The 17,804-nt window shown below is 44.0% G+C and overlaps 1 protein-coding gene across 4 annotated transcripts in view; it reads right to left on the bottom strand.

The window, feature by feature from the left end:
* The window catches only part of myo7aa (myosin VIIAa), a 127,690-nt gene that overhangs the window by 60,074 nt on the left and 49,812 nt on the right, over positions 1-17,804 (bottom strand). For all 4 annotated transcript variants that reach the window (XR_010975184.1, XM_068033109.1, XM_068033110.1 and 1 more), the window contains exons 19-28: positions 16,002-16,086; positions 15,042-15,260; positions 13,922-14,029; positions 8,412-8,621; positions 7,410-7,613; positions 5,510-5,686; positions 3,734-3,817; positions 2,927-3,054; positions 2,087-2,213; positions 802-921 (exon numbers count right to left, since the gene is read on the bottom strand). Coding sequence is in view for 3 of the 4 variants with exons in the window: in XM_068033109.1 (XP_067889210.1) it covers positions 802-921; positions 2,087-2,213; positions 2,927-3,054; positions 3,734-3,817; positions 5,510-5,686; positions 7,410-7,613; positions 8,412-8,621; positions 13,922-14,029; positions 15,042-15,260; positions 16,002-16,086 (1,462 nt within the window). In the remaining variant the exon portion in view is untranslated. The remainder of the gene's footprint in view (positions 1-801; positions 922-2,086; positions 2,214-2,926; positions 3,055-3,733; positions 3,818-5,509; positions 5,687-7,409; positions 7,614-8,411; positions 8,622-13,921; positions 14,030-15,041; positions 15,261-16,001; positions 16,087-17,804) is intronic.

The following is a 17,804-nucleotide window of genomic DNA, read 5'->3' as shown; positions in this document are numbered from 1 at the left end:
TAACCATCTTGCAGCAATGCCCCATGCTACGAAGGCTCATGGTCAACACCTCACATTATGCCACTGTACACTGAAGTGACTTTCAACGAGGGGCAGATTTGGGGCATTTCTCAGCTATCTGGAAGCTTGCTTTTCACACATTACAATCCTTTCTAATATCTAGCCATTGGGTGACTTTCCAGTTCTTCACCAAGGGACAGACATCCCATGATCCAGGCTCAACAATGCTGCTTTTGAACCAATTGGCTAGAATGTCTGGAGTACACCAAAGGTGCTTGAATCAGATCTATCTTTCTCATCAGATGCACAGTTATCACCTGCTACATCAGAGGCAAAAAACTCTTGGCAGAGAAAAATCACATGTTACAATGAAGGTACAAGACATTACACCCACTGTGGTGTGCGTCGAGGAATTGATAAAAAGTGCAAGATCCCAAAAATATTCTACTTTGAACTTCCAAACCAAACAGATTGATAGAGTAAGATGGCTTATGAGTGCACTGTACACACAGAGAACACCACAAAAATGTCTAACTGTATGCAGATCACTGAAGTCACTGGTGCAGAACTGGTGAACCTCGGTCTGCTTTACAGGCATGAAATGGGCAGAAGGCCCAGTTATGGGGACCAATGTTCTGTATCCCACATACGCTTTTGTAATGGTACGATGGGATCTGTTGCGTCCACCCGAGAAGAAAGATGGGGCATCAGTTTAGAGTGTTATGTGACTTTCTTGAAACCCTATCCCCCTCTTCCTATGAAATATCTCAACATTCTAAATTTAGATTCCTTGGGAATTACCTGCAGTTCAAGCCAGCTTGGTGGCTGTGTCCGGGTTCCATTAGCAAACGTCCTCCTCATCCTCTCCTCACAGTAAGGTGCATAGCCAGGTGGGCCTCCATTGATGAAATTCCTCAAATACTGAATGAAGAGACATATGATCAACCAGTCATAGCAGCAGGTAGAATTTCAGCCCCTCAAGCCAGTTCTGCCATTCAATTAGATCTTGGCTGATCTCTCTTTTCCAACTTTATCAACCCACCTAGGTTCTGTAACTCCACACTTGCCCACCAAAAAAAAAACTATCTTTGAACTGAAATGTTAAAACCGTTTCTCTCTACAGATGCTACCAGGTACACTGAGTACTTAGACCACTTTCTGTTTTTATTTCAGATTTCCTGCAACTGCAGCTCTTGTAAAAATATATCAATTTCAGTTTTGAAACTTTAACTGATTCCCAGCCTCAACAGGTTTCGTGGGAAAGAATTCCAGATTTCCACTATCATTTGTGTGAAGATAATGTACTTCCTGTCATCAATCCTGAATGGCCGAGCTTTAAAAAATGTTAAGGTTTTGCCTCCTTGTTCTGGGCTCCCCACCGTACTAGAGGGAATAGTTTCTTTCCATCTACCTTAGCAAAATCCTTTTCCAAAAAAGGTAACTTCAGAAGTAGGACAATAGAGAGTTCTAGACATTTCAGAGTTCAGATGGTAGCTCGACTCGAGTCAGCTTCCAGTTCCCAGGAGTCCTAGGCTGATGTCGCCCACACCCACTTCAAAGGAAATCTCCTCTAATGCTTACTGGCTCTCAGATAGCAGAGTACAAAGAAAATCACTGGTGCAATGCACATCATTACTCTTTGGTGCAATTTGCTGTAACATTGTACCAAACAGTTTTGAAATAAATTACCCTTTCAAAAGAATTCTAGCCATAAAAAAGTTAAAATATAGTCTAATCCATTGGATTTCATTAAAGACTGGCATTTCTATAGCACCTTTCACAAAATCGGGATGTCCCAACGCGCTTTGCAGCCAATGAAGTACTTTTGATGTGTAGTCACTTTGTGATGTCTGAAACGCAGAAGCCAATATGTGCACAGCAAGCTCCCACAAACAGCAATGGGACAATGACCAATTAATCTGTTATTTTAGTGCTGTTGGTTGAGAGATAACCAACCAACCAAGACACCAGGCATAACTCCCCTGGCTCTTCTCCATTTAAGCAGATGGGGCCTTGCTTTCATAAGATGGATTTCACTATATTTTAAGCAATTATACAATAACAAAAAGAGAAATTGGAAACTTGCCTTAACAAACTTTGCAGAAGGAGCAAAACAGCCAACACAGAGAGACATGAGGATCCATCCCCTAGCATGACTGCTTTTGGAGGGATTCTGCGTAAGTTGCTTACAGATCTGGCAGTAAATCTCATCTCTGTCACATTACAGAAAAACAAATCATCAGCACAACTATCCAACAACTGAAGTTATTGTGTTACAAACCTAGCAAACATCACTACTAAAATATTTATATAGCACTTTTCACTACCTCAGGACATCACAAAAGCACTTTACAATGACGTGCAGTTGCTGTTGTAGTGTAAGAAATTTGGCAGCCAGCTCATGCACAGCAAGCTCCCACAAACAGCAATGTGATAGTCACCAGATAATCTGTTTTTAGTGATGTTGGTTGAGGGATGGATGGACAGGAGACTAGGGATACCCTCCCGTGCTCTTCTTCAAAATAGTGTCATGGCATCTTTCATATCTAGTTGAAGGACAGATGGGGCCTTGATTTAACATCTCACCTGAAAGAAACAGCACCTCCGACAGTGCAGCACTCTCTCAGTATTGGACTGAGGCATCAGCCTAGATTTTGTGCTCAAATCCCCGGAGTGGGGTTTGAACTCACAACCTCAGGAGGTGCTAATGCTATCACACTAGCCCATAGTAGTGTGTGGCAGGGTACGCATTTCACAAATAGATCAGATTGGCCCGGGCCATTCTATAATCCAAATCAAGGAAAAACTGAAAGTGAACGGACTGGCGGGTGGGGTCTCAGAAAATGGCTGATCTTCCTCGATTCTATTCATCTTTCGAGTTGCCTGGTGAGGAACAATGAGGTAAAGCTGTGGGAGGGATCAGTACCTGAGCTCCGGCCGCAAGATGCCATTGCCAATGATGAAGTGGAGTTTCTCCAGGTTGGAGGTTGGCCTGTCCTCTAACATACTGTTCCCCTGAAGGCTGTATTCACCATCATTCAATCTCTTTGCCACCTAACAAGATTCAAATGAGAAGCCAAAATATAAATTAAGAAGTTGCAGAAACTACGATACAAAAAAAAACTTGCATTTATATAGCGCCTTTAATGTAGTAAAATCTTCCAAGGTACTTCACAGTGGTATCAAAACAAAATTTGGCACTGGGCACCATGAGGAGATTAGTAGGATAGTGATTTTTAAAAAAAAGCTTGGTCAGAGGGGTAGGTTTTAAGGAAGGTCTTAAAAGGAGGAGGGGGAGGTGGAGAGGCAGCGAGGCTTAGGGAAGGAATTTGAGAGATTTGGGCTTAGGCAGCTGAAATCATGGTCACCAATCGTGGACAGAAGCCAATCAGGGATGCGTAAGAGGCCAGAATTGGATGAGCGCAGGAGGGTTGTAGGGCTGGAGGTTAGATATAGAGAGGCATGAGGGGGCAGCAAAGCCATGGAAGGCTTAAAGAGGTGTTGCCGGACTAGCCAATGTCGGTCAGTGAGCACAGAGGTGATGAGTGAGCGGGACTTATTGAGTTAGGATAGAAGGTGGATTGTTACCACGATGTAATCAAATGAAGGATATTTTGATATTAAACTATTTTTGCTTCTGTCTGGATCATAAAGTTCAATTTGATGACACTCACTGCAAAAAGGATCAGTTGTGTGTGCGCGCATGGGATGGAACAAGTCCTCTCAAAATTACCTCCTCTGTTAGCTTAGATTTCTTCTTCAGAGTTAGAGAAACCAGCTTGTGCCTCACGCTGTTCTTCTTGTCTGTGTGCGTGCTCTGCAACACAACATTAAGCTTTAGTGGAATACAGATCACTGCATATGTCAGCATTCAGACCATGTGGAAAAGGTGCCTCCAATTTTTCAGAACTCCTTGATCTTCTTCATACTGTTACCAGTGAACCTCTTTACCCAGAGAGTGGCGAGAATGTGAAACTTGTTGCCACAAGAGAACAGCAGATACACTTAAGGGGAAGCTAAATAAATACATGAAGGAGAAAGGAATAGAAGGGTATATTGGTACGATGAGATGAAGTAGGATGAGAGGGCTCATATGGAGTTCGAATACCAGTACAGCATAGTTGGACCAAATGACCTGATTCTGTACTCTCCATTCAATGTAATTACATATTTAAGAGGAAAAAGGCTTCGCTACTAAAAAGAGGGAAGGGGGGGCGGTGGGTGAGGAAGGGGTGGTATTGTGAGAGAAGGAAAATAGGAAAGTGGAAGAGAAGAGAAAACTGGACAGATAGTTCAGTTATGCTACAGTGTTGTCTCAACCTCAATCCTGCATTCTATGTTGAGTCAATTCTTAGCTAGATTGACTGTACAGGAGATACACTTCTCCCTGAGGCTACTGTCGAGGACCGCCCACTGCTATCCAATCACTCTTGCAGAAAAAGCAAGGAAGAAAGATTGGGCGAGGTTGGAATCGGACTCACCCTTGGGTGAAGAAACTACCAACACTGACTGCTCACGTGTAGAAGACCAATTGGGCAAGGTGCTGGAGGACCTGGAGGCCACATCCATAAATTGATGCTCCAGCATCTTCAGGAGGAAATCAAAGTCATGAGAGGGGCAAAAAAAAAAAAAAAAGTTACCTTGGTTGCTCTCGCACATAAACAAGCTTTGGGACCATTGACATATTGTTTGCCTTTGCTCCATGACCTTCTGGTCAGCTATTGTGACCTTGTCCTATCTACACCTTCGCCTTTGTTATCTCTTGCCCCACCCCTGCTTTACTTGCTTATAACCTTTCACATTTCTAATATTTGCTAGCTCTGATGAAGGGTAACTGACCTGAAACGTCAACTCTGCTTCTCTCTCCACAGATGCTGCCAGACCTGCTGAGTATTTCCAGCATTTCTTGTTTTTATTTAGGATCATCAGAATGGCAAAGTTATCTTAGAATAGAATTTCATTACAGAGAAGGAGGCCATTTGACCCATCATGTCTGTGCTGGCTCTTTGAAAGAATGGCAACACACCCCTGCTCTTTCCCCATAGTCCTGCAATTTTTCAGGTACATAAGCCATTTTGAAAGTTACTATTGAATCTGTTTCCACCACCTTTTCAGAACATACCTACTCGCTATTTTAAAAAAAAAGTTATCCTGGCTTTTTTGCCAGTTACCTTAAAATCGGTTTCCTCTAGTTACTGACTCTCCAGCCAATGGAAATAACTTCTCCATGTTGACTATCAAAAGACTACATGATTTGGAACACCTCCATTAAATCTCCCCTTCGACCTCTCTGCTCATAGTAAAACAATCGCAGCTTCTCTAGGTTTACGATGGTTCCAAAGAGCGAACAAACAAGGTAAAAAATCCCCTAGTTCTTGGGCAATTAAAAACTACCATGTCATCAGCTCCCGCATGACTCTTATTTATCCTTACAGTACCTTCATCAACACGGAATCTTCCAGAGAGCAGAAAGGTTCTTTCACTAGACAGCTTGTTTGTCAAGGCTTACCTCTCCTTCTCCTTGCAGAGCTTGCAGTTCTCGTTTAAATGTCTTCTTCCCAAGGGTTTCGTAGATTTTGGTCATGACTGGAATCTTCTCGCTGCCGTCGCTCATGGCCGTGTGATACTTGGGTTCTGGCAAATCTCCCATGAACCGTAATATTGTTACCCAGACTGCAAGAGCTGCCTGCAAGCAAGGAGGTTAAAAATTTTAAAAAGACTTGCATTTATACCGCATCTTTTCAGGGCTTCAGGATGTCTCAAAGTTCTTTACAGCCAATGAAGTGAAGCAATATAGGACGTTTGCCATTTTGCGCACAGCAAGCTCCCACAAATGGCTATAATGACCAAATAATCTGAATTTTAGTGATGGCAGATGAGGAAAGAATATTGGTGAGGACGCTGGAGAGAAATTTCCTGTTCTTCTTTGAAATAGTGTCAAGATATATTTGATGTCCACCCGAGGGGCCAGACACAGTCTTAGTTTAACATCCTCTGAATGACAGCACCACACTCCCTCAATACTGCATCGGAGTGGGATTTGAACCCACAATCCTTTGACTCAGAAGTGAGAGCCACGACTGATACCAGGTTAGTATGTGGAACAATCTTCCCACAGTGTTTAATCAGATATTGTCATTTAGGAGATTTAAACTTTTACATTCTAAAATTAAATGTTCTATTTCCTGTAACCTTCAGATAGAATCCAAGTTTGTGGAGCTACGGATGTCACGTCATAGCTCCCTGGAGCCGTGTAATCACTTGGAAGAAGTGAAAAAAACAATTGAAAACCAAGGCCAATTTGGGGGTGGGTGGGGAAACTACAACATTCTTCTCCAATTTCCCCTTAGGTAATCAATACTAGTCCAGGAGACTACTCTGGCCCTGACTGATGTTAAACAGTAACCATCTCCTGTAGAAAAACCATAGAAAAGTTACAGCATAGAAGGAGGCCATTCAGCCCATCATGTCAGCGCCAGCTAAAAGAAAAAAAAACTAGCTGCCCAATCTAATCCCACCTTCCAGCACCTGGTCCATAGCCTTGCAGGTTACAGCACTTCAGGTGCAGGTCCAGGTACCTTTTAAATGAGTTAAGGGTTTCTGCCTCCACCACTGTTCCAGACAGTGAATTCCAGATACCCATCACACTATGGGTAAAAAAAAAAATTCCCCTCTAATCCTTCTACCAATCACCTTAAATCTGTGCCCCCTGGCAATTGACCTCTCCGCTAGGGGAAACAGGTCCTTCCTGTCTGTTCTATCTAGGCCCCTCAATTTTGTACACCACTATTAAGTCACCCCTCAGCCTCCTCTGTTCTAAGGAAAACTACCCTAGCCTATCCAATCTTTCTTCATAGCTGCAATTTTCCAGCCCTGGCAACATTCTTGTAAATCTCCTCTGTACTCTCTCCAGAACAATTATGTCCTTCCTGTAATGTGGTGACCAGAACTGTACACAATACTCCAGCTGTGGCCTAACCAGCGTTTCATACAGTTCCAGCATTACATCCCTGCTTTTGAATTCTATACCTCGGCCAATAAAGGAAAACATTCCATGTGCCTTCTTCACTATGATGATGTACGATGTGATTTCACCAGAAACAGGTCCAGCTCTCACTGAGCAATTCAGTGAATCTGTATCCATTGCAAAAGCCAGCTGCCTATTCCAGAGGTTCATTATCTCTGGCAAACATCCACTGCCTGAGAGGGAACCTAGATCTGCATCACCACAACTTGAGACTGTCACCTCATATCTTCCCTAATGCAGTTAGCTGACATTTGAAGCCAACTTTCTGTAATCCTAAAAGGATGATTGATAGCATGCTGACATTTCCACTCAAACATCAAACTCCAAAGTCAAGTACATCAGGCGACAAATAAGTCCACCTCTTCCAACAGTTTTTACTTACCAGCTGGTCTCCTTCGTCGTCATGGTAAAGCAAGGGCAGTTTGAGGGGCCTCCGGATATAGGTGTGTGCCGTAGTTCCCTGAAAGTAAGTAGCGGCAAACTTGGCAAATTTGTACTCGGAGAGATCTTCCTCCTCCTCTTCCGGGAGCGGTAGGCTTGCATCCAGATCCTCTTCCTCCAACTCTTTTGGGACACGCTCAAGGTCCTGGTACCAACGCAAAATATATTCAAAGCTCAAGTCACACCTCACTGACAAAAGCATGAAAAGCAATATATGCAAAACAAATTAAGAAGTTAATGTGGTAATTGGAATAAATCCAGAGCTTTGGTCATTCAACACACTTTAATTAGTGCAAAATACTAATTGCACCTACGCTTATTGAATGTAACTGCAGAAGAAACCAGAATGACTGGGGGGGGGGGAATGGAGGGATTTGATGAAGAGTGATATGTAATTGGAGCAGATTCTCACTGGGGGAAGAAATAGAGGGAGTGAGAGCGATGATTCATTTCCAGTTTTTGGGATACTAAAAAACGGATTGGATAAACTAGACCGTGATCAACAATTTCAGCTTGTCCAGAACAAAAGAACCAGAGGACGAGGCCTGCTCTGGAACTGAGGGGTAAATTCAAAACGAACAATGTTTGAGTAAGTGAAGGGTTCATCTATGGAACAGGCTCCCTAGGGAAATGGTGGAAACAGATCGTGTTAATTCAGTCAAATGCAAATGAGATAAAATTACTATTTTGTGATAGATTCTGAGATACGATATTTCAAGTAATATGGTAAGTTTAACATTGCTTAGGAGAAAAATGGTAACTTTTAACCTATGGTCCCCAATGCTCTCGACAACTGGGGTTTTCATGTCATTTCTGGCTCTGTTGTGGACCAATGGACAATAATTGCTAAGGTTAATCGAAAACTCCATTATTGAGAGACCTGCAAGTGAACCACATGGACTTTGGTCTTTTTTCCTCTAACAATTCATCTTGGCTTTCGTACCTCAAACCCAGATGGCGCTTGCCCTTCCTGTCCCGGCAGCACAGCGGGCGTGCCCAGAAACCCAAACATCTTATCCACCATCTCAGAGTCGTTCACGGGCTCATTTCGAGCCTTCTCCATCTGCTCTACCATTTCTTTCTTTCGACGAGCTTCTCTTCGCTCATTCAGCTCCCTCTCCGCATCTTCACGAGCCAATTGAGCGAGACGTTCCTGCAGGAAGAGGAGAACAAAAAATGATGGGAGAAGACCATTCCCAATGTCAGTAAAACCTTGCACAGTTGGTTCAACCAGTCGAGACAATACAATTTGGTTGGACTTCAGGATTCTTCCAACATAATTATCATCTGCCATTTTAATCCCTGTAATTTTCTCCCTGACCTGCATTAAGGTAGGTTTCCCGGGTGCTGGTTGCCTAACATCTTATCCAGATACACATTCATCTGCAAGATGACAATAGTGTTGGCAGGACCTTCAACTACAATAGTCATTAAAGCCAATAGAGCAACTAGTATTTATACAGCACCCTTTACATAGTAAAAAGGTTTACTGGAGAAAATAAAGTTAACCCAGACCCATTAGGACAGGTGGCCAAATGCTTTGTCAGAGAGGGAGGTTTTAAAGGAGCTTCTTAAAAAGGAGGCAAGAGAGGTGGAAAGGGAAGAGGTTTAGGGAAGGAATTTCAGAGCTTAGACCCCAAGCAGCAGAAGGCATAGCTACCAATGGTGAAGGGAAAGTAGTAAGGGATGTACAAGGTCAGAGTTCTTGGAGTGTTGCTGAAGGTTACAGAGGGTCGAGGCCATGAAGGGACTGGAGTACAAGGATGAGAATGTTTAAAACAGGTGTTGCTGGACCAGGAGCTAATGTAGGTCAGTGCAGGGATGATGGGTGAAAGGGACTCAGAGTTATGATATGGTAGAAAAGTTTTAGCTGAGGTCAAGTTTACAGAGGGTGCAAGGAGGAAGGCTGGACCGGAGAGCATTGGAATAGCCAGGTTTAGAGGTGGTGGAAGCACGGAAGAGAATTTCAGCAGAAGAGGGACTGATGCAGGGAGGGAGAAATTAGGCAGGGAGGATTAGAGACTGAACTTGTCCTGACCAGATGGTCACAGTGTTATAACCCAGAAAGCTTGTTGAAGGATGATGCTGGAGTCAATCTTTACTCAATGTTACATTTATTTTAGAGTAAAAGGAATTACATTTTTTTAAAAAATTTGTTCAAGGGATTTGGGAGTCACTGGCTAGGACAGCATTTATTGCCCCATCCCGAATTGCTCTGGGAGAAGGTGGTGGTGGTGAGCTGCCTTCTTGAACTGCTGCAGACCTTGGGGTGTAGGTACACCCACCGTTCTGTTAGAGAGGGAGTTCCAGGATTTTGACCCAGCAACAGTGAAGGAATGGCAATATAGTACCAAGTCAGGATGGTGTGTGACTTTTGAGGGTGGGGGTGTTCCCATGCATCTGCTGCCCTTGTCCTTCTAGGTGCTGGAGGTCACTGGTTTGGTAGGTGCTGTCGAAGGACCCTTGATGCATTGCTGCAGTGCATCTTGTAGATGGTACACACTGCTGCCACTGTGCATCAGTGGTGGAGGGAGTGAATATTTGTGAATAGGGTGCCAAATCAAGCGGGCTGCTTTGTCCTGGATGGTGTCGAGCTTCTCGAGTGTTATTGGAGCTGCACCCATCCAGGCAAGTGGACAGTATTCCATCACACTCCTGGCTTCTGCCTTGTAGATGGTGGAGGGGCTTTGGGCAGTCAGGAAGTGAGGTACTTGCCACAGGATTCCTAGCCTCTGACCTGCTCTTGTAGCCACGGTATTTATATGGCTACTCCAGTTCAGTTTCTGGTCAATGGTAATCCCCCAGGATATTGATAGTGTGGGATACAGCGATGGTAATGCCATTAAATGTCAAGGGGAGATGGTTAGATTCTCTCTTGTTGGAGATGGTCATTGCCTGGCACTTGTGTGGTGCAAATGTTACTTGCCACTTATCAGCCCAAACTTGGATATTGTCCACATCTTGCTGCATTTCTGCACAGACTGCTTCGGTATCGGAAGAGTTGTGAATGGTGCTGAACTTCGTGCAATCTTCAGCGAACATCCCCACTTCTGACCTTATGATTGAAGGAAGGTTATTGATGAAGCAACTAAAGATGGTTGGTCCTAGGACACTACCCTGAGGAAGTCCTGCAGTGACCTTCTGGAGTGGAGATGATAGACCTCAAACAACCACAATCACCTTCCTTTGAGTTAGGTATGACTCCAACCAGCAGAGAGTTTTCCTCCTAATTCCCATTGACTCCAGTTTTGCTCGGGCTCCTTGGTGCTATATTCTGTCAAATGCTGCCTTCATGTCACGGGCAGTCACTCATCTCACCTCCTGAGTTCAGCTCTTTTGTCCATGTTTGAACCAAGGCTGTAATGAGGTCAGGAGCTGAGTGGCCCTGGCAGAACCCAAACGGAGCGTCTGCGAGTACGTTATTATTAAGCAAGTGCCGCTTGATAGCACTGTTGACAACATCTTCCATCACTTTACTAATGAGTGAGAGTAGACTGATATGGCGGTAATTGGGCAGGTTGGACTGGTCCTGCTTTTTGTGTACAGGACATACCTGGGCAACTTTCCACATTGCTGGGTAGATGCCGGTGTTGTAGCTGTTCTGGAACAGCTTGGCTAGGGATGCAGCAAGTTGTGGAGCACAGGTCTTCAGTACTATTGCCGTAATATTGTCAGAGCCCATTGCCTTTGCAGTATCCAGTGCCTTCAGTTGTTTCTAGATATTACGTGGAGCGAATGGAATTGGCTGAAATCTGGCATCTGTTATGCTGGGGACTTCGGGAGGAGGCCGAGATGGATCATCAACTGGCACTTCTGGCTCAAGATTGTTGCAAATGCTTCAGCCTTATCTTTCGCACTGATGTGCTGGTCTCCCCCATCATTGAGGATGGGGATATTTGTGAAACCACCTCCTCCAGTTAGTTGTTTAATTGTCCACCACCATTTACGACTGGATGTGGCAGAACTTAGATCTGATCTGTTGGTTATGGGATTGCATAGCTCTGTCTATCGCATGCTGCTTCGAATCATCAGCAAAGTGTTGGAAGGGGTTGTCAACAGTGCTATCAGGCAGCGCTTGTTCAGCAATAACCTGCTCACTGACGTTCAGTTTGAGTGACTGCCCTGGACATCAAGGCAGCATTTGACTGAGTATGGCATCAAGGAGCCCTAGCAAAACTCTAGTCAATGGGAATCAGGAGGAAAACTCTCTGGTTATTGGAGTCATACCTAGCACAAAGGAAGATGGTTGTGGATGTTGGAGGTCAATCATCTCAGTCCCAGGACTTCACAGCAAGAGTTCCTCAGGGTAGTGTCCTAGGCCCAACTACCTTCAGTTGCTTCATCAATGGCCTTCCTTTCATCAAAAGGTCAGAAGTAGGGATGGTCGCTGATGATTGCACAATGTTCAGCACCATTTGTGATTCCCCAGATACTGAATACTGAATCCTCAGATACAGATACTGGCCGTGTAGTTAATAGTGAGGAGGTGAGTCATGGACTCCAGAATGATATCAATCGTTTGGTTGAGTGGGCGGAAAAGTGGAAAATGGAATTCAATCCTGAGAAGTGTGAAGTGATGCATTTGGGGAGGGCAAATAAAGCAAGTGAATATACAATAAATGGGAGGATATGGAGAGGTGTAGAAGTAGTGAGAGACCTTGGAGTGCATGCCCACGGGACCCTGAAGGTGCAGGACAGGTAGATAGAGTGATGTAAAAGGCATATGGAAAGCTTTCCTTTGTTGGCCAAGGTTTAGAGTACAAAAGCAGGGACGTGATGCTGGAACTGTATAGAGCATTGGTTAGGCCGCAGTTGTGTAGTTCTAGTCACATTACAGAAAGGACATAATTGCTTTGTAGTGAGTACAGAGGAGATTTACAATAATGTTGCCAGAGCTTGCTGTTTGCAGCAATGAGGAAAGATTGGATAGGTTGGGGTTGTTTTCCCATGGAATTGAGGAGGCTGAGGGGTGACTTGATTGAGGTGTACAAAATTATGAGGGGCCTAGATAGAGTAGTCAGAAAGGACCGGTTTCCCCTGGCAGGGAGCTCAGTTACCAGGGGGCATAGATTGAAGGTGATTGGTAGAAAGATTAGAGAGGACATGAGTAGAAACGTTTTCACCCAGGAGGATAGTCGGTGTCTGGAATTCACTGCCAGAAACAGTGGTGGAGGCAGAAACCCTCAATTCTTTTAAAAGATACCTGGACATGCACCTAAGGTGCTATAACTTGTGGGGCAATGGACCAGGTGCTGGAAGGTGGCATTAGTTTGGGTAAATAGCTTATTTGGTCGGCGCAGACACAATGGGCTGAATGGTCTCCTTCTGTGCTGTATTTTGTTCTATGTTATATGTTCTATGAAGCAGCAAAACCTGGGCAACATGCAGACTTGGGCTCTTAAGTGGCAAGTAACATTCGCACCACACAAGTGACAGGCAATGACCATCTCCAACAAGAGAAAATCTAACCATCTCCCCTTGACATCCAATGGCATTACCATCGCTGAATCCTCTACTATCATCCTGGGAGTCATCATTGGCCAGAAACTGAACTGGACCAGCCACAAATGCTGTGGCTACAACAGCAGGTCAGAGGCTGGGAATTCTGCAGTGAGTAACTCACCTCCTGACTCCCCAAAGCCTGTCCACCATCTACAAGGCACAAGTCAGGAGTGTGATGGAATACTCTCCACTTGCCTGGATGGGTGCAGCTCCAACAACACTCAAGAAGCTAGACACCATCCAGGACAAAGCAGCCCGCTTGATTGGCAGCCCATTCACAAACATTCATTCCCTCCACCACCGACACATAGTGGCAGCAGTGTGGACCATCTACAAGATGCACTGCAGCAAGTCACCAAGGCTCCTTCGACAGCACCTTCCAAACCCGTGACCTCTACCACCTAGAAGGACAAGGGCAACAAATGCATGGGAATACCACCACCTGCAAGTTCCCCTCCAAGCCACACACCATCCTGACTTGGAACTATATCACTGTTCCTTCACTGTCGCTGGGTCAAAATCCTGGATGTCCCTTCCTGACAGCACTCTTGGTGTACCTACACCCAAGGACTGCAGCAGTTCAAGAAGGTGGCTCACCGCCACCTTCTCAAGGGCAATTAGGGAAGGACAACAAATGCTGTCCTAGCCAGCGACGCCCACATCCCCCAAACAAATAAAAAAAAACTCCAACTGCATATAATTAAACAATTGATATAGAATTAACACTGAGGTCTACTTCTCCCCTCCTTAATCCTGAAGGAAATTGTGATGACCTTGGCTAACTCTATGCAGACCCAGAATCAAACCCAAGTGCAGATAGCAACCCTCCTTATTCAGACCTTCACCAATTAAAAACCCACACTGAAGTTTTAAAATGACCCCTGTCCCAAACGCCATTGAGTTACACATCCAGTCACAAAAAACTGGGACTAAACCATTCAAGCGACATACTTGATGTTTCTTTTCTGCCTCCTCCTTGGCTTTCTTGCTGCTCATCTCCTTGCACAGCCGCAGCTCCTCAGCAAGACGCAGTTTCTCTGCTTCCAGCCGTCGATGATACTGTCAGGGCAAGATGCAAAAGGGTGAATAAACTGTTTCAGGGTTTCAAATATGTGATTTCTTTGAATGTGAACAGCAGATGGGACAAATAAAATATCTATATAGCACCTTATCAAGAGAAAGACTTGCATTTATGTCACACTCATGACCTCAGGTTATTCCTACATTTAACTTTGGCATATGCTCCATCAGTAAATCAGTCTGCTGTCCAAAGGTGCAAACAAGTGGTAGATGCCTGCTTGCAAGGATCAAACAGCACAGGAGACTACAAGACGACTGGCTGGTTAGCAGAGACGCAAATAGGAGGCAGATGCAGTTTAATGCGGAGATGCGAAGCAGCAGAGTTGTGTGAGAAACAGCAGGGAAAGACCTCACATCCTGAATCAGAGAGCATAAAATAGGAAGCCATTTGGCCCACTGTGCTGGATTTTTGAAAGAACTATCTAGTTAGTCCCACTCCCTTGCTCTTTCCCCATAGCCAGGCAAATATTTCCTTTTCAAATATACATACGCAATTTCCTTTTGAAAAATTTACTCTCAGGATTGCTTGCATTAGCATTCTAGTCTTTGATTCCTGGAGACTCTAGGGTGACCCTTCTTGTAGGAGACGGTATTCCTTTGCCCATCACAAGAGGGACTCCACTGTACTCCATTGTACTCCATGAAACTGTTTGGGACACCCTAATACATGATACGCAAAATCACAATCAGTGATATAGCAGGGAAGGAGGCCGTTCGGCCCATCGTGTCTGCTAACTCTTGGAAAGGATAATCCAATTAATGCACACTCCCCTGTTCTTTCCCCGTAGCCATGTGTATGTTTCTTTTTAAAATATATATCCAATTTCCTTTTGAAAGTTACTATCGAATGTGCTTCCAACCCCATGCAGTTAGTGCGTTCCCAATCAACATACTCTATGGAAAAAAAATTGCTATTACACATGCAAGCTCTTTCCAATTACTTTCTACATAAAAGGTAGGCGATGCCCTTTGCTGTGTGAAATGCACTTACTTCTCCTTTCAGCCGTTTGTAGAGTCTACGTGCGATCATGCCTCGAACACAGGCCTGGATAGTGATGACTGCCCAGAAGCGATGTCGGAACGCTCTCCGCACCAGATAGCCCCGACAACGAGCCTGGAACACAATTATTCTCTTGCGGGCGAAGTGATACTGCGTGCAGAGCTTACGTGATCGATAGAGAGCCTGCAGTCTGGAGAATCCAATTCTCATCTAACCAAGGGTTTTAAAAAAAAAAACACGAAATGTTGAAAAAACCAATACGTAACTTCTGTTTACACTAGCTACTCTTCTACTCTCTGAACATAAGAATGTAAGAAATAGGAATAGGCCATCTGGTCCCACAATACTTCTCCACCATTCAATAACACGGCTGATCTTCCATCCCAACGCCACTTTGCCGCCCTATCCCTCGATTTCCTCATGTACTAAATCATCAAGGATAGGAGATAATCCAACCCATATGATATAGGACCTTAACAGATAAAGTAGACATGCATCCCATAACTCATTAGCACATTTGATAGAAAGTTTAACAGCCTGATATGAGGGCCTAAGTTTCCCAAAAGGAACAAGTCTAAAAATATGGGTGCGCCTTACAAATCTTGACTTAGCAACAGCCAATTCCTTTGACAGCACCTTCCAAACCTGTGACTTCTACCATCTAGGAGGGACAAGAGCAGCTAATGCATGGGAACACCACCACCTCCAGGCTACACACCATCCTGACTTGGAAATACTGTTTCTGGTTAAAATCCGGGAACTCCGTCTCTCAAAGCACTGTAGGTGTGCCTACACCACATGGACTGCAGTAGTTCAAGAATGCAGCTCACCACCACCTTGTCAAGGGCAATTAGGAACGGGTAATAAATGCTGACCTTGCCAGTGATGCCTGTATCCAGTGAACAAATCATAAAAAGATGACTAGTAATCAATGAAATGTCATTAACTCACCGCACTGAAGTTCTTCCGGCACTGATACCCTCGCCAATACCTCTGAATCAACATCACTGATTTTCTTATTTTAACAAAATTTGACCTGTGAAAAGGTTTTGAAATTTGTAAAATCCAGAATTGAACATGTTTTCTTAAAAAAAAAAACTGCAGCACAATATATAGCCATTCAGGAATGGTCATCAACTAGTATAGTAGGGTCTAGTTGTAGAGTAAGCTTCCCGCTAACCTAAGCTGTGGCTCAGTGGGTAGCGCACTCACCTCAGAGTCACAAGGTTGAGAGTTCAAGTCACGCTCCAGAGGTGTGAGCCCATAAACTAGGCAGACACCCTCAGTGCAGTACTGAGAGAGTGCTGCACTGTCAGTGGTGCAGTCCTTCAGATGAGATGTTAAACGGAGGCTCTGTCTGTCCCATTAGGTGGACGTAAAAGATCCCGTTGCACTATTTTGAAGAGGAGCAGGGGAGTTCTCCTTGGTGTCCTGGCCAAAACTGATCAACCAACATCAAACAAATATAAAAAGGAAAAATAATGCTGGAAATCTGAAACAGAAAATGCTGGAAATACTCAACTATGTTACTTTCTTCACAGATGCTAACGGTGAAAGGTCACCAGTCTGAAACGTCAACACTCCTTCTCTCTCCACAGATGCTGCCAGCCCTGCTGAGTATTTCCAGTGTTTCCTATTTATATCACAAACAGATGGTCATTACCACATCGTTGCTTGTGGGACCTTGCTGTGCATAAAATTGGCCTCTACATTTCCTAGATTACAACTGTGACAACAGATTTGTAAGTCAGAAAAGGCACTATATAAATGCAAGTTTAAAAAAAATATCTGCCTCTTCCATGCAACACCGGTCTCATAAGATCTTCTAGTAAAGAACATCACAAGCCATGCTTGTGACCTTAGTGAGCCTTTGCGATAACAGAGTATTTTCTGCACACTAGAGTGAATGAAAGCTGATCAATCTAAATTTCACAAACACTTGCAACCAGTGAGGAGACGTTTATCCATTTAATTTTACCTGACATTCAAACACAATTCTTATATGAGAAGCAAATTAAGATATTGTGGAATTCTGCTCAAAGAGACAGAGAGACACTAGAGAAGGTGCAAAGATTCACAAGAATAGTAGTTTTGTGACCCCTCAGTTCTGCCATCAGGTACATGAGAAAAAAAGAGGAATAGAAGGATATGCTGATTAGGTTAGATAAACTAGGTTGCGAGGATTGTGTTGAGCATAAACACTAGCATAGACCAGTTGGGCTGAATGGCCTATTTTTGTGTTGTAAATTCTATTTAATTCTTGGTAAATTGGAGATCAGGGAGACTGAACACTCTCTCATATCAAATCAGATGGAACGGAGTTCATGATGAGGTGAACTATGGAAGGAGCAGGATTGATGGGTTAAGCAGCCTTTTCACTTTTAAATGATTCTAACTCTCGGTTAATTAATTCCAATGCTCAGCGGAGTGAGCAAAGCAAATCAGACATTGGGTTATACTAAAAAGTCAATTTTCAGCCAAAATAGCAAGAGTCACTTTATAAGTCATCGCTGTGACCTGCACGAACACAGTACACAAACACTGCTGCAGCTATTGAAAGGGAACAGAAGAGAGCAACCAGAACGATTGAGGGGATGCAGGGATTGGCTTATGAGAAGTGATTAGGTAAATGGGGTGTGTTCTCAATGATTACTGCTCTTGGGATTCTCAAGGGACTGGATAATATAGACCATGACTAACTGTTTCACCTTGTCCAGAGCAGTAGAATCAGAGTGCACAGCCTGTACTTGAAGA

The sequence above is a fragment of the Heterodontus francisci genome, chromosome 6, assembly GCF_036365525.1.
Source record: "Heterodontus francisci isolate sHetFra1 chromosome 6, sHetFra1.hap1, whole genome shotgun sequence".
NCBI lineage: Eukaryota > Metazoa > Chordata > Chondrichthyes > Heterodontiformes > Heterodontidae > Heterodontus > Heterodontus francisci.
Note: the sequence above shows the minus strand (reverse complement) of the source record. Positions and strands in the feature narration are given on the sequence as shown.